This window comes from Oryx dammah, unplaced genomic scaffold, assembly GCF_014754425.2.
Source record: "Oryx dammah isolate SB20612 unplaced genomic scaffold, SCBI_Odam_1.1 HiC_scaffold_4, whole genome shotgun sequence".
NCBI classification, from domain to species: Eukaryota; Metazoa; Chordata; class Mammalia; order Artiodactyla; family Bovidae; genus Oryx; species Oryx dammah.
The window spans coordinates 11,152,270-11,167,632 of NW_024070188.1; the positions used below are offsets into that span (position 1 = coordinate 11,152,270).

General features: G+C 39.7%; 1 protein-coding gene across 10 annotated transcripts in view; it reads right to left on the reverse strand.

Annotated features, from left to right (window-relative positions):
* Nucleotides 1–15,363, reverse strand: part of SNAP91 (synaptosome associated protein 91) — a 168,389-nt gene that overhangs the window by 102,005 nt on the left and 51,021 nt on the right. For all 10 annotated transcript variants that reach the window (XM_040238966.1, XM_040238956.1, XM_040238963.1 and 7 more), the window contains exons 3-5: nucleotides 3,050–3,192; nucleotides 2,354–2,429; nucleotides 1,514–1,616 (exon numbers count right to left, since the gene is read on the reverse strand). In XM_040238966.1, coding sequence (XP_040094900.1) covers nucleotides 1,514–1,616; nucleotides 2,354–2,429; nucleotides 3,050–3,192 — 322 coding nt within the window. The remainder of the gene's footprint in view (nucleotides 1–1,513; nucleotides 1,617–2,353; nucleotides 2,430–3,049; nucleotides 3,193–15,363) is intronic.

The following is a 15,363-nucleotide window of genomic DNA, read 5'->3' on the forward strand; positions in this document are numbered from 1 at the left end:
CTCTAGGTTTCCTAAATCCCAGCTTGTTTGTTTTTGAGAGAGAGATAAAACATGTTCTTGGAAGACTTTAAGACCTGTAGACTAGGAACAGAATTTATACTATTAAATATCAAGTGATGAAAAGGACATTCTGATTTGCAGGTTGGTCAAAAAGAGCTGAGTGTAAATAACCAGCTGAAGAGAAGGAGACTGCATGGAGCACTGCAGGGAGCACCCACTGCAGGCCTCCTCAGGAGCCCCTGTATCCAAATAGTCAAGGGGCAGCAGGACCGAAACAGTGGAGGAAAACGCCTAGGTGATGTGAACGGATTGATAATGGCAGCTTTTGGGGTCTCTCCCACTTCTGGGGCAGGAAGAGCATCCCCAAGTGCCCTTATTTGCCTATAGAGGGTTCAGAAGTTTCTAAGAAGCTGTGGCCCTGCTGTGGAGAGGTCATGATCAAGCTAGAACATCAGCTAAGGCTGCCCAGGGCCACATAAGCCAGAGGAAGGCATACAAACCAGAATCATCTCTAATAGAAGCAGATAAAGCCAAAATCTTAATTTTATAAAATGTTCACCCACAAGAAACTAATCCGTTTTGAACAGGCAGGATTATATTTTTCAGCTAAATGTAGGTCAGCTATCAGAAAATAGAGCTATATTTTGGGGGGGTGATTCTTGAGACTAAAATATTAAATTTTCTATATGTCGCCATTATTTCAAATTATGAATGGATACAGGATCTGCAGAGGAAGAGATGGTTGGATAGCATCATCAACTCAATGGACATGAGCATTATCAGTTCAATTATGGTGTGTTTGTATTGTGTGTGTGCATGTATAATACTATGGGCTTCCCTGGTTGCTCAGTAGTGAATAATCTGCCTGCCAGTGCAGGAGACGCAGGTTTGGTCCCTGGGTCAGGAAGATCCCCTGGAGGAGGAAAATGGCAACCCACTCCAGCAGTACTGCTTGGGAAATCCCATGGACAGAGAAGACTGCTGGGCTGCATCCATGGGGTTGCAAAAGATTCACACAAGACTTAGTAGGTCAACAGCAACAACAATGTATAATAGTAGAACAGTATTACCTGTTAAAAACAGATCTCCATGCCTACACACAGTTCAGTTTCACCTCAAACAAAACATACTGAAATAATTTTTGTCAGCTACAGCCACATTCTTTTAAATGAAACTTGTTTACATTCTCTCCATTTAAAATTATTTTAAAGTATGTAAGTATTCAAGAATTTTGAGTTGATTTTAACAAAATAAACTGTTGTACCATGTCAACTTTGAGCAGCAAATCAGATTTTCTGCATGAAAATAAAAGCACAGTAACATTGTAACCTCAAGGCTAACTTTCATAATATTACTAGTTGAGTTTCTTTTTTTTTTTTTTTAAGGTGATTGTAAATTAGGCCTCCATGACCAAAATTAGTTGGCATTTAACTTAGTTAAGATAAACCAAGGATGTCTCAAAGACTTACTCTGCACAAACAAATGTGAAAAACAAACAAACAAACAAACATACCCTTTCTTCACTCTGGCAAAATCAAATGCCATCTGTCTGTAAGAGAAGGCCTTTTCATTCAAATATCTACTATAGCGCCTTATGAAGGTAGACATGTCATAACCTGGAGGAAGGGCAGAGGAAACAAAACTAATTAATAAAATATGTTCAGCCGTGCTTTGCTTAGTTCCAATGTTTTTAAACTCCTCAAATGTAAATAATTCTAAGATGAGGTGAATAAGTGTACCAGAAAGGCCTCATTTAAAATCCTACTTAAGGCAAAAATACTTTTGGCATGAGACATTCCAAGACTATTCCATTTAGTTATGCTACCATCTTTGAACAGAATGTCTTTTCTGACTTTTCCTTGCATTTTTGTTCATTATTTCAGACTTAATACATGTAGTTATCTGAGAACTATTCATGTTTGGTGTGCTTGCCTATACATAATAGACAACCAGAAAATATGATGAATGAACACATGATTGTAGAACAAACCCTATTAATTTACAAAAACATTTAAAACTGAGTACTTTTAAGTTGGGAATATATTTTTAACTTCATTGCCTCCTATATCTTCATAAACATACAACTGTGGGTCTAGCATACCCACTGTTACTTTTTAAGGTAAATACTGAAAGAAAAAAATAAAATTAATATATAATTCATATGCTAAGTTGCCTAACAATTAAGTATTTTAAAGCTACTATAAAGTATATAGTTACATTTATATTTTATTCTTAGATATCCAGTGGAACTATCAGTTACAGTGATTTTCAATAAATTATTTTGAATTAAAAAAATCAAAAGATTCTGTACCAAAAACATTAGCAAGAAAATTATAAAACATAATATTCTTACCATGGGATCCACTTTTGTCCAAAAAATTGCTGAGATTGAAGAGGGTATTTCTAGAAGCCAAATACTGAATAAATCTCTGAAAAACAAAAATCAGAATCAAATATCAATATTCCCAAAGCATTAATTTCAACAATTTCTGATATTAAAGGGAATTTTTAGGGAATTTCTAAAAATATGCATTCTCATTGTGATTTTTTTTTTCACTCAGTATAGTTTCCTAGTCTCCCATGTTCTCTAATGGGGATTAAAAACTGAATCATATTCACTGAATCAGAATTAAGTTTTATGATCTTGCATTTCTGTGTATAACAGAAACATTTGAATTTAATAGGATTCAGTAGGCATCCCATATAAAATGGCTAATTTTTAGTTTGTCAGTCTCTTCCAAAACGAAACACTGTTATGTAAGCAATTTTCACACAGAGGCACAAAGGAGTACTTCCAATGGGAAAAACAATTTCGCTGTTTCTTTCTAACATTTTTGTCCATTAATATGTTTGCATGGTATATACATATTTAACACATCTTACAACATTTTTCTGAAAAATAGGTAAACAGAAGAGTAAAACTGTACTCCAGATGGCTTTTCTATATACTTCCTCTTATTTTTCTAACTAGTAAAAGTGTAAAGGGACTTAAGGCTTATCAGTCTCTCTCCCCTGCCAAAAAAAGAAAACTTGGGTTTATGAGTTTTACCTCATTTCCATGAACCATGAGATGATGTGTAGTGACTAAAGCTTTAAATACAACCACCCAGCTACTGTTCGTTGCCCGCTCAAAGAGCGTGTCTGCCATCTGAGGAATATTAACATTGGTCTCATTGGTAGCCTGGATCAAATCTATGAGAATAGAAGATTTTGGTCAATAACACAAATGATTGCATAAAAAAAAATTAATTTCAAATTTTAAACATTTAAACCTGTTTACAAAAGTATGAGTCCAAAATTGCATTGACAACTGTGAAACAAATGTTCAAAAATTGTATGTAATATTTTCACACATGAACACATATTAATAAATACATTTATCCAATGTATTTACTTTTTCTTGGGCTTTTTTTTTTTCTATTGAATTCTCTTCTGTATCTTCTTCTGAATTTAATCCATTTTCTGGCCCCAGTGTCATTTTTTAGAAATAACAAACTCCAGGAATGCTAAGCTTCATGTTAATCTTTTTTGTTATCACTTCTAGAACAATGTCTCAAACATGCAGATGTTTATTCTAGACACCATCTGAAGGCAACAGCATAGTTTTTGAAACAGTATATCAAAAAGCCTACTTCATCTGGATTTTAATTTTGATGGGTGCTAATGAACACACTTGTCATATAAGTGGCAGAGGAGAGTAAACACTAAAAGAGGGAAAATTTCCTCTAAACCCATCTAAAACTACTTTACAATACTGTATTGGTTTTCGCATACATCAACATGAGTCCACCATGGGTGTACATGTGTTCCCAATCCTGAACCCCCCTCCCAACTCCCTTCCCATACCATCTCTCTGGGTCCTTGTTCACCGGCCCCAAGCATCCTGCATCCTGCATCAAACCTAGACTGGCGATTTGTTTCTTATATGATATTATACATGTTTCAATGCCATTCTCCGAAATCATCTCCCAATCATACAGGCATTAAACTACTAATGATTTGACCTGAGTTCATAAGAGAGCAAATCTTTGTAACACATTGACTGTCCACATCTACATATTAGCTGTGATTCCAGCTGTATCTCAGGGGGAAAAAAGGTCTATAGCCCTAAAAGAGGCTGCCCAGAATCCAGAAAATAGAGCACTGTCAAAAAATTAGCTGAGGCAACCAAAGATTATGTGCTAAGGAACAGAAGCGAAGCCACTCTGGGGCAGTGTGGCCTTAAGAAGACTACTGCAACAGCACAAGGTAACCTCTTTAGCAAAACAAAACTTCAAGAATTCTATCAGAGGTCATCCCCACCCTACAGAGGACCATATGTGATACCCAGGGCCTGGGGTATTCCATGCAACAAACACAATGACAAACCCACCCTGTTTCTCACTTAAAATCCACACTTAGTACTCATTAAGCTCCACATTTGTTTTATGTGTCTATTTTACAAAAAAATAATTTTTTAAAAATCGATACTCCATCACTGAAATAGCTCTTACCTAAGATTAAAGGGTATCAATCATTGATATGAATTATAAATAGACCAAACCAGATTTCTTTCTTACTTTATATTTATTTTAAACTTCTAGTCCCTGAACAGCCATCCCATGAAGTCTCCTTTTATTGGAATTCTACTCATTCTTAAGGAAATCTTTCCTGGTCCTATTTGAATGTAGTCACATGTTCCTCTGCTAAAAAACCTGAGGCATTTTATTCTTAGTGCCTAAAAGCTGGCGGGCTATTGTCCATGGTGTTGCAAAGAGTCGGACATGACTGATGCACGCACACACACACACACATCAGATGTCTGTCTGTCATAAGTTCCTACAGTTCCCTGAGGACGGAAACAATCATACCAATGTTTGTTTCCTGGCAGGGCTTTGGAGAACACAGCACGCAGTAAACATGTGTTGAACAAAATGTGTAATAACCAAAATACTTTCCCCTAAATCTAAACAAACAGTTCTTTGAAAAAGACAAATTGCTATGCTCTAACATGATTTTCCAAGATTATATCATAGGACTGCTTTATACCTGAAACTCATTATCAGCTACAAGCTCTTCTATTCTTTTATTTATTGAACTGGTGATGTGGAAATGTACTGCTGATCAGAGGAGATGAATACATGCTCAGATAATTAAGAAGTCCCTGGAAGAATACAGAGACGCAGGATGACAGAGCAGGAAACAGCCCAGGTCCAGAGCCCAGCTCAGCAACCATTTAGATGTACAACTTCAGAGAAATCACTTAATATACCTGTGGTTTGGTTCCTTAACTTCATTTTTTTTTTACTTTATTTTACTTTACAATACTGTATTGGTTTTGCCATACATCAACATGAATCCACCATGGGTGTACACGTGTTCCCAATCCTGAACCCCCCTCCCACCTCCCTCCCCATACCATCTCTCTGGGTCATCCCTTTTCACCAGCCCCAAGCATCCTGAATCCTGCATCGAACCTAGACTGGTGATTCATTTCTTATATGATATTATACAGGTTTCAATGCCATTCTCCCAATTCATCCCACCCTCACCCTCTCCCACAGAGTCCAAGAGACTGTTCTATATGTCTCTTTTGCTGTCTCACATATAGGGTTATCGTTATCATCTTTCTAAATTCCATATATATGTGTTACTGGTGTTTTTCTTTCTGGCTTACTTCACTCTGTATAATAGGCTCCAGTTTCATCCACCTCATTAGAACTGATTCAAATGTATTCTTTTTAATGGCTGAGTAATACTCCATTGTGTATAACTTTAAAATGGTGGTAATAATTACTACCTTTCAGAGTTATCACAGGGGTTCCCTGGGGGCTCAGCAGTAAAAACTCAGCCTGCAATGCAGGAGCTTCAGGAGACTTGGGTTTGATCTCTGAGTTGGGAAGATCCCCTGGAGGAGGGCATGGCAACTCACTCCAGAATTCCTAGTTGGAAAATCCCATGGACAGAGGAACCTGGCCGGCTACAGTCCATAGGGTTGTAAAGAGTCGTACAGGACATGACCAAAGTGACTGAGCATGGGGTTTTTACAGAGATTGCAAATGGTCTGAAGAAAGTAGGTACCCAAAGTAAATGCTTATAAATGCTATGATCCATACACTGCACTGAGAATATGGTGGGGCATTAGCAAAGATGCCATGGAAAGGAGAGTTGAGTGGGACCCTAAAGTCAGCTGTGACGTGGGAGGGGAGTGAGGACATTTTTAGCAAATGTGCAAAGAGTAAAGCTGTAAAAAAAATGATGACTGTGACAGAGCACTGGGTTTGAGTCTAGAGGGGTGAGACGGGGTGGGAGGAAGGCTCAAGAGGGAGGGGACATACGTATACCTATGGCTGATTCATTTTGATGTATGGCAGAAACAAACACAGTATTTAAAGCAATTATCACCCCAATTAAAAATAAATCAAAGAGGTACCATCTCACGCCAGTCTGAATGGCTGCTATCAAAAAGTCTGCAAACAATAAATGCTGGAGAGGTGTGGAGAAAAGGGAACCCTCTTACACTGTTGGTGGAAATGCAAACTAGTACAGCTACTATGGAGAACAGTGTGGAGATTCCTTAAAAAACTGGAAATAGAATTGCCATACGACCCAGCAATTCCACTGCTGGACATATACACCAAGGAAACCAGAACTGAGAGAGTCACGTGTACCCCAGTGTTCATCGCAGCACTGTTTACAATAGCCAGAACATGGAAGAACCTAGACGTCCATTGGTAGACGAATGGATAAGAAGTTGTGGTACATATACACAATGGAATATTAACTCAGTTATTAAAAAGAACGTACCTGAGTCAGTTCTAATTAGGTGAATGAAACTGGAGGCTATTTTACAGAGTGAAGTAAATCAGAAAGAAAAACACCAGTACAGTATATTAACGCATCTATATGGAGTTTAGAAAGATGGTAATGAAGACCCTATATGCGAGACAGCAAAAAGAGACACAGATGTAAAGAACAGACTTTTGGACTCTCGGGGGAGAAAGAGAGGGTGGGATGATTTGAGAGAGTAGCACTGAAACATGTGTATTATCATATGTGAAACAGACCGCCAGTCCCAGTTTGATGCATGAAACAGGGCACTCAAAACTGGTGCACTGGGACAAACCAGAGGGATGGGATGCAGAGGGAGGTGGGAGGGGGTTTGGGGATGGGGGACACATGTACTCCCATGGCTGATTTATGTCAATGTATGGCAAAACCACCACAATATCGTAATTAGCCTCCAATATAAATAAATTTTAAAAATAAAATTTAAAAAAATGAGAGCCTCCTAGGAGAACTGTGGTGGTCTGAGGCTGTGCATATGTAGGTAGATGGAGGGGAGAGCTTAACTAGAAAGCGAAGGAAAGGCCAGTGAGAGATCCCACACCTCACATTAAAGAGTTTCAACTTTAACCTATGGAGCAAGGGGAACCCCTGGGAGTATTTCAGCAGAAAAGTACCAGTAAAACTTTTCTTTTATAGGCAACCACATGGCTTGGCTAACTACTAAATAATATCTACAAGGTAAAAAGATATACAAGATAAGAAATAATTACCTTTATCCAAAAAAAAACAACAGAGACAAGGGCAAGTTAGAAAGCCCTGGGAGATGAACCTGAACTCATGAAAAGGCAGTGGAGACAGAGAGAAATGATGAAAGTAGCAGAAAAATATTTAGGAGGTAAAGCCAATGGGGATTTGCAAGTGAGCACACAGATATTGTAAGCAAAAAGATTTCTAGTTTAGGGCCCAGTGAATGCTTTTTTACTGACACAGGAGGAAAGCTGGTTCCAAAGGAGATATAAACTATTTTTGACATGATATATAAGAAGTAGCTGTTGGAACTCAAGTTGAGATGCCTGACAGAGGACTGGAAAGAAACAAAATGTTAGTCACTCAGTTGTGTGCAACTCTTTGCGACCCCCATGGGCTGGGGCTTCCCAGGCTCTTCTGTCCATGGGATTCTTCATGCAAGAATACTGGAGTGGGTTGCCATTTCTTTCCCCAGGAGATCTATCTGACCTGGCAAACCAGGTCTCCAGTATTTCAGGCAGACTGTTTACCATCTGAGCCACCAGGGAAGCTCAGGGGACAGGAAGTTCAACTTTGGCAGTCACCAGCAACAATAAGCAACAGTTAGAACCAGACATGGAACAACAGACTGGTTCCAAATTGGGAAAGGAGTAGGTCAAGAATGTATATTGTCACTCTGCTTATTTAATTTATATAGAGTACATTATGTGAAATGTCAGGCTGGATGAAGCACAAGCTGGAATCAAGATTGCAGGGAGAAACAGCAATAACCTCAGATATGCAGATGATTGACACCACCCTAATTCGTCTAGTCAAGGCTATGGTTTTTCCTGTGGTCATGTATGGATGTGAGAGTTGGACTGTGAAGAAAGCTGAGCGATGAAGAATTGATGCTTTTGAACTGTGGTGTTGGAGAAGACTCTTGAGAGTCCCGTGGATTGCAAGGAGATCCAACCAGTCCATTCTAAAGGAGATAAGCCCTGGGTGTTCTTTGGAAGGAATGATGCTAAAGCTGAAACTCCAGTACTTTGGCCACCTCATGCGAAGAGTTGACTCATTGGAAAAGACTTTGATGCTGGGAGGGATTGGGGGCAGGAGGAGAAAGGGATGACAGAGGATGAGATGGCTGGAGGGCATCACTGACTCGATGGATGTGAGTTTGTGTGAACTCCAGGAGACGGTGATGGACAGGGAGGCCTGGCGTGCTGCGATTCATGGGGTCACAGAGAGTCACACACGACTGACCGACTGAACTAAATGGCAGAAAGCAAAGAGGAATTAAACAGCCTCTTGATGAGAGTGCAGGAGAGTGAAAAATATGGTTTAAAACTCAATATTCAAAAAACTAAGATCATGGCATCTAGTCCCATCACTTCATGGCAAACAGATGGGGAAAAATGGAAACAGTGACAAAAATCACTGTGGGTGGTGACTGCAGCCACGAAATTATAAAACACTGGCTCCATGGAAGAAAAGTTGTGACAAACTTAGATGGCATATTAAAATGCAGAGACATTACTTTGCCAACAAAGGTCTGCATAGTCAAAGCTATGGTTTTTCCAGTAGTCATGTACAGATGTGAGAGTTAAACCATAAAGAAGGCTGAGCACTGATGAACTGATGCATTCAAACTGTGGTGCTGGAGAAGACTCTTGGAAGTCCCTTGGAGAGCAAGGAGATCAAACCAGTCATTCCTAAAGGAAATCAACTGTGACTGTTCACTGGAAGGACTGATGCTGAAGTTGAGGCTGCAATACTTTGGCTACCTGATACAAAGAGCCAACTCACTGGAAAAGACCCTGATGCTGGGAAACTGAGGGCAGGAGGAGAAGCGGGTGACAGAGGATGAGATGGTTGCATGGTATCATTGACACAATGGACATGCATTTGAGCAAACTCCTAGAGATGAAGGACAGGGAAGAAAGGTGTGCTGCAGTCCATGAGCTCCAAAGAGTTGGACACAACTGAGAGACTTAACAACAGCAGCAACAATATAGGAGATGAGATCATGCATGCAGAGGAGATAACCCATGGATCATACACAGAACAATGAAAAGTATTCATTAAAAATAAGAAAAGAAGAAGCAAAATTAAGGAAGACCAATATTTAAGAGAGCTTCCCTGGTAGCTCAGATGATAAAGAATCCACCTGCAAGGAAGGAGACCCAGGTTTGATCTCTGGGTCAGGAAAATCCCCTGGAGAAGGGAACAGCAACCCCAGTATCCTTGCTTGGAGAATTCCATGGACAGACCACGGGATTGCAAAGAGTCAGACACAACTAAGTGACTAATGCTAATATTTAAGAGATGACTGGAAAAGAACTGTGTAAAACAGCAGCCAGAATGGTAAAGAGAAGCCTGGGAAAATTAAATTTTGGAGCCAATTAAGAGAGCTTCAAATATTTCAAGGAACAATTAGGGATAACTGGTATCAAACACTACAGAAATCCGAGCAACTAGAACCCTAAGAATAGAAGGTTTGACTAGGAGACTGCTGCCATGTAAAAGAAATAAATAAAGCCCAAGCACAGACTGGATGTGACATTCAAAGCTAGGAGGCATTTAAGCTTGTTTGAGGCCAAGAAGGAAAAGTCAAAAAGAGCTGAGTCTGAAAAGAGAGAAGAGGTAGTTTATGGCATGTTCTCCAGGCAGGATAAGGTCTAGAACCCAGGGCTCAGATGTTGGGATTAGCCTCAGAGAAGGTTACACAATGAAGAGAGGTAAAGATGGGTGCTCTTGGATGGAGATGGGAGAAGGATGGCAGAAAGAAGGCCACTGAGAAGCAAGTCCCTGGTGAAGCAGTAAGCTATTAATTATTAAATCATAATTTCAGTACATTCATCTTTGTAATACTCTATGTCAGGATTGGCAAACTACAGCTTGCTGGGCAAACCAGGTCTGCTTGATTTTTTTTTTTTTTTGGGTTTTCAAATTATCCTTTATTTATTGCTTTTTCATGCTGCTTTTTAATTTTTTTCATTTATTTTTTTGTTGAAGGACAACTGCTTTACAGAATTTTGTTGTTTTCTGTCAAATCTCACCCTGAATCAGCCATAGGGTACATATATCCCCTCCCTTTGGAACCTCCCTCCCACCTCCCTCCCCACCCGACCCCTATAGGTTGATACAGAGCCCCTGTTTGAGTTTCCTGAACCATATAGCAAATTCCCGTCGGCTGTCTGTCTTGCATATGGTGATGTAAGTTTCCATGTTACTCTCTCCAGGCGTCTCACCCTCTCCTCCCCTCTCCCCATGGCCACAAGTCTATTCTCTATGTCTGCTTCTCCACGGCTGCCCTGCAGTAAATTCTTCAGGACCATTTTTCTAGATTCCATATATATGCGTTAGAATACAATATTTATCTTTCTCTTTCTGACTTACTTCACTCTGTATAATAGGTTCTAGGATCATCCACTTCATTAGAATGAACTCAAAGGCATTCCTTTTAATGGCTGAGTGATATTCCATTGTGCATATGTACCACAACTTCTTTACCCATTCATCTGTTGATGGACATCTAGGTTGCTTCCATGTTCTAGCTGTTGTAAACAGTGCAGCAATGAACAATGGGATACATGTGTCTTTTTCAATTTTGGTCTCCTCAGGGTATATGCTGAGGAGTGGGATTGCTGGGTCATACGATGGTTTTAGTCTTAGTTTTTTAAGGACTCTCCATACCATCTTCCACAGTGGCTGTATCAGTTCACATTCCCACCAACAGTGCATTCTACCAAAAGAGCGTTCCCTTCTCTCCACACCCTCTCCAGTATTTAGTGTTTGTAGACTTTTTGATGATGGCCATTCTGACCAGTGTGAGGTGATAGCTCCTTGTAGCTTTGATTTGCATTTCTCTAACACTGAGCGACACTGAGCATCTTTTTGTGTGTTTGTTAGCCAGCTGTATGTCTTCTTTGGGAAAATGTCTGTTTAGGTCTTTTTCCCACTTTTTAATTGGGTTGTTTGGTTTTCTGGTCTTGAGTTGTATGAGCTGCTTGTACATTTTGGAAATTAGTCCTTTGTCAGTTGTTTCATTTGCTATTATTTTCTCCCATTCTGAGGGTTGTCTTTTCACCTTGCTTATAGTTTCCTTTGCTGTGCAAAAGCTTTTAAGTTTAATCAGGTCCCACTTGTTTACTTTTGTTTTTATTTTCATTACTCTAGGAGGTGGGTCATAGAGGATCTTGCTTTGTCATCAAGGGTTCTGCCTATGTTTTCCTCTAAGAGTTTTATAGTTTCTGGTCTTACATTTAGGTCTTTAATCCATTTTGAGTTTATCTTTGTGTATGGTGTTAGGAAGTGTTCTAATTTCATTCATTTACATGTAGCTGTCTAGTTTTCCCAGCACCAATTATTGAAGAGGCTGTCTTTGCCCCATTGTATCTTCTTGCCTATGTCATATATAAGGTACCCATAAGTGCACGGGTTTCTTTCTGAGCTTTTTATTTTGTTCCATTGGTCTATATTTATGTTTTTGTGCCAGTACCATACTGTCTTGATGACTGCAGCTTTGTAGTATAACCTGAAGTCAGGAAGGTTGGTTCCTCCAGCTCCATTCTTCTTTCTCAAGACTGCTTTGGATATTTAGGCTCTTTTGTGTTTCCATATGAATGATGAAATTTTTTTTTCTAGTTCTGTGGAAAATGTCATCAGTAATTTGATAGGGTCCACATTGACTCTATAGATTGCATTTGGTAGTATAGTCATTTTCACAATATTGATTCTTCCTACCCAGGAACATGGAATAGCTCTCCATCTGTTTATGTCATCTTTGCTTTCTTTCATTATTGTCTTATAATTTTCTGTGTACAGTTCTTTTGTTTCCTTAGGTAAGTTTGTTCCTAGATATTTAATTCTTTTTGTTGCAATGGTGAATGGGATTCCTTAATTTCTCTTTCTGATTTTTCACTGTTATTACATAGAAATGCAAGTGATTTCTGTTTATTGATTTTATATTCTGCAACTTTGCTAAGTTCACTGATTAGCTCGAATAATTTTCTGATACTATCTTTCAGGTTTACTATGTACAGTATCATGTCATCTGCAAACAGTGAGAGCTTTAGTTCTTTTCTGATCTAGATTCCTTGTATTTCTTTTTCTTCTCTGATTGCTCTAGCTAGGACTTTCAGAACTATGTTGAACAACAGTGGAGAAAGTGGGCACCCTTGTCTTGTTCCTGATCTTAGGGGGAATCCTTTCAGTTTTTCACCATTTAGAGTAATGTTTGCTGTAGGCTTATCATATATGGCCTTTACTATGTTGAGGTAGTTTTCTTCTATGCCCATTTTTTGAAGATTTTTAATCATAAATGGGTATTGAATTTTGTCAAAGGCTTTTTCTGCATCTATTGAGATGATCATATGGTTTTTATCTTTCAATTTGTTAATATGGTGTATCACACTGATTGATTTGCATATATTGAAGAATCCTTGCATCCCTGGAAAAAACCCAACTTGACCATAGTGTATGAGATTTTTTATGTGCTGCTGAATCTGTTTGCTGAAATTTTGTTGAGGATTTTTGCATCCATGTTCATTAGTGATATTAGCCTGTAGTTTTCTTTTTTTGTGTTTTCTTTGTCTGGTTTTGGTATCAGGGTGCTGGTGGCCTTGTAGAATGAGTTTGGAAGTGTTCTTTCCTCTGCAATTTTTTGAAAGAGTTTTAGAAGAAGAGGCATTAGCTCTTTTCTGAATGTTTGACAAAATTCTCCTGTGAAGCCATCTGGTCCTGGGCTTTTGTTTTTTGGGATTGCTTCCTGTTTTTGTAAATAAAGTTTTATTGGTACACAATCACACTCATTTGTTTATATATTGTCTAAGGCTGCTTTCACACTGCAGTGATGTAGGTGAATCATTATAACACTCAACTCAAACTCAATTCTGTGGTTCACAAAGCCTAATATATTACTCATTAACTCTTCATAGAAAATATTAGGTGACCCTGTTCTGTCTCTAAACAGAAAGATGCACAAGGCACTTCTGATGTCTAACAAATAGCAATGTCTATTTCAAAAAAAAAATGCAATTGTGTATTTGAATTATGAGCTGAACTAACCACTTTTGCCATAGACTACTGTTTTCACTTAAAAGTATGATTGACAGATTTCAAACCATCATGATTCGGACTTGGTATTCAACAGTTATTTCTCAAAAATAAAATGAACCTGTCACTTAAAAGAAATGAATGGCAGCACTCGTTGCCATTGATAAATTTCAGTCTTTCAGTAAAAATTAGAATTTCAGAAACTTATCTCTGCCATGGCAAGCCTGGGAACTCTCTAGTACTTTGAGACTTTTCTGATAAAATTGTTGCTGATATTAATGAGCATCATTTGTTGATCCTATTCAAATTAAATGTGTCAACATTTAGAAGATGTGAATAACTCACCTGAGCCAGTATTTTCCAAATGCCTAGTGCGAGTTACAAAATAACGCTATTAATTCATTCAAAGTACAGATCAACAAATGCCAAAGGATTTTAATGCAACAGAGTATAAAAAGTTCACCGATGTGATTTCAGATTCAACACTGCAACTTAAATTTAAGAAATTACCAGCGGGCTGGCTGGTTGGTCTAAGGGGATAGTTCTTGCCTCAGGCGTGAGAGGTCCAGGGTTTAGGTCCCAAATGAGCCTTGTATTTTGGGGTTTCCCTGGTGGCTCAGACAGTAAAGAATCTTCCTACAATGCAGGAGACCTAGGTTCGATCCCTGGTTTGGGAAGATTCCCTGGAGAAGAGCACGGCAACCCACTCCAGTATTCTTGCCTGGAAAATCCCCATGGGCAAAGGAGCCTGACGGCTACAGTCCAACAGGTCGCAAAGAGTCGGACACGACTGAGAAACTAAACAGCACAGCACACATCAACGAAGAACAGCCACAATTATCTGAAAAGGTCTTCCCTCTTCCGTCTACCTGTGTGCGGCCAGATTTTCCTCATACGCTTCAACTAAGACAACTGACCTCACGTCCGAGGTCAGCAACGGCAGCCAAGAGGAGCTACCCCACCTCTGAGGTCAGGGGCAGCGGCTGAGAGGAGCTACAGCATGCCCGAGGTCAGGGCGGTGGAAAAGAGAAGCAACCCCACGTCCAAGGAGTGGCGGCTGTGCGGGCAAGGAGGGCCAAGAGGAGCTACTCCCATTCAAGGTCAGGAGGGGTGGACGTGAGGAGACACCCCTCGTCCAAGGTAAGGAGCAGTGGCTGCGCTTTGCTGGAGCAGCTGTGAAGAGATACCCCACGTCCAAGGTAAGAGAAAGCCAAGTAAGACGGTAGGTATTGCAAGAGGGCATCAGAGGGCAGACACACTGAAACCATAATCACAGAAAACTAGTCCATCTAATCACACTAGGACCACAGCCTTGTCTAACTCAATGAAACTAAGCCATGCCCTGTGGGGCCACCTAAGACGGACGGGTCATGGTGGAGAGGTCTGACAGGAAGTGGTCCACTGGAGAAAGGAATGGCAAACCACTTGTATTCTTGCCTTGAGAAGCCCATGAACAGTATGAAAAGGCAAAATGATAGGATACGAAAGGGGAACTCCCCAGGTCAGTAGGTGCCCAATATGCTACCAGAGATCAGTGGAGAGATAACTTCAGAAAGAATAAAGGGATGGAGCCAAAGCAAAAATAATACCCAGTTGTGGATGTGACTGGTGAGAGAAGCAAGATCCGATGCTGTAAAGAGCAATACTGCATAGGAACCTGGAATGTCAGGCCCATGAATCAAGGCAAATTGGAAGTGGTCAAACAGGAGATGGCAAGAGTGAATGTCAACATTCTAGGAATCAGCAAACTAAAATGGACTAGAACGGGTGAATTTAACTCAGATGACCACTGTATCTACTACTGTGGGC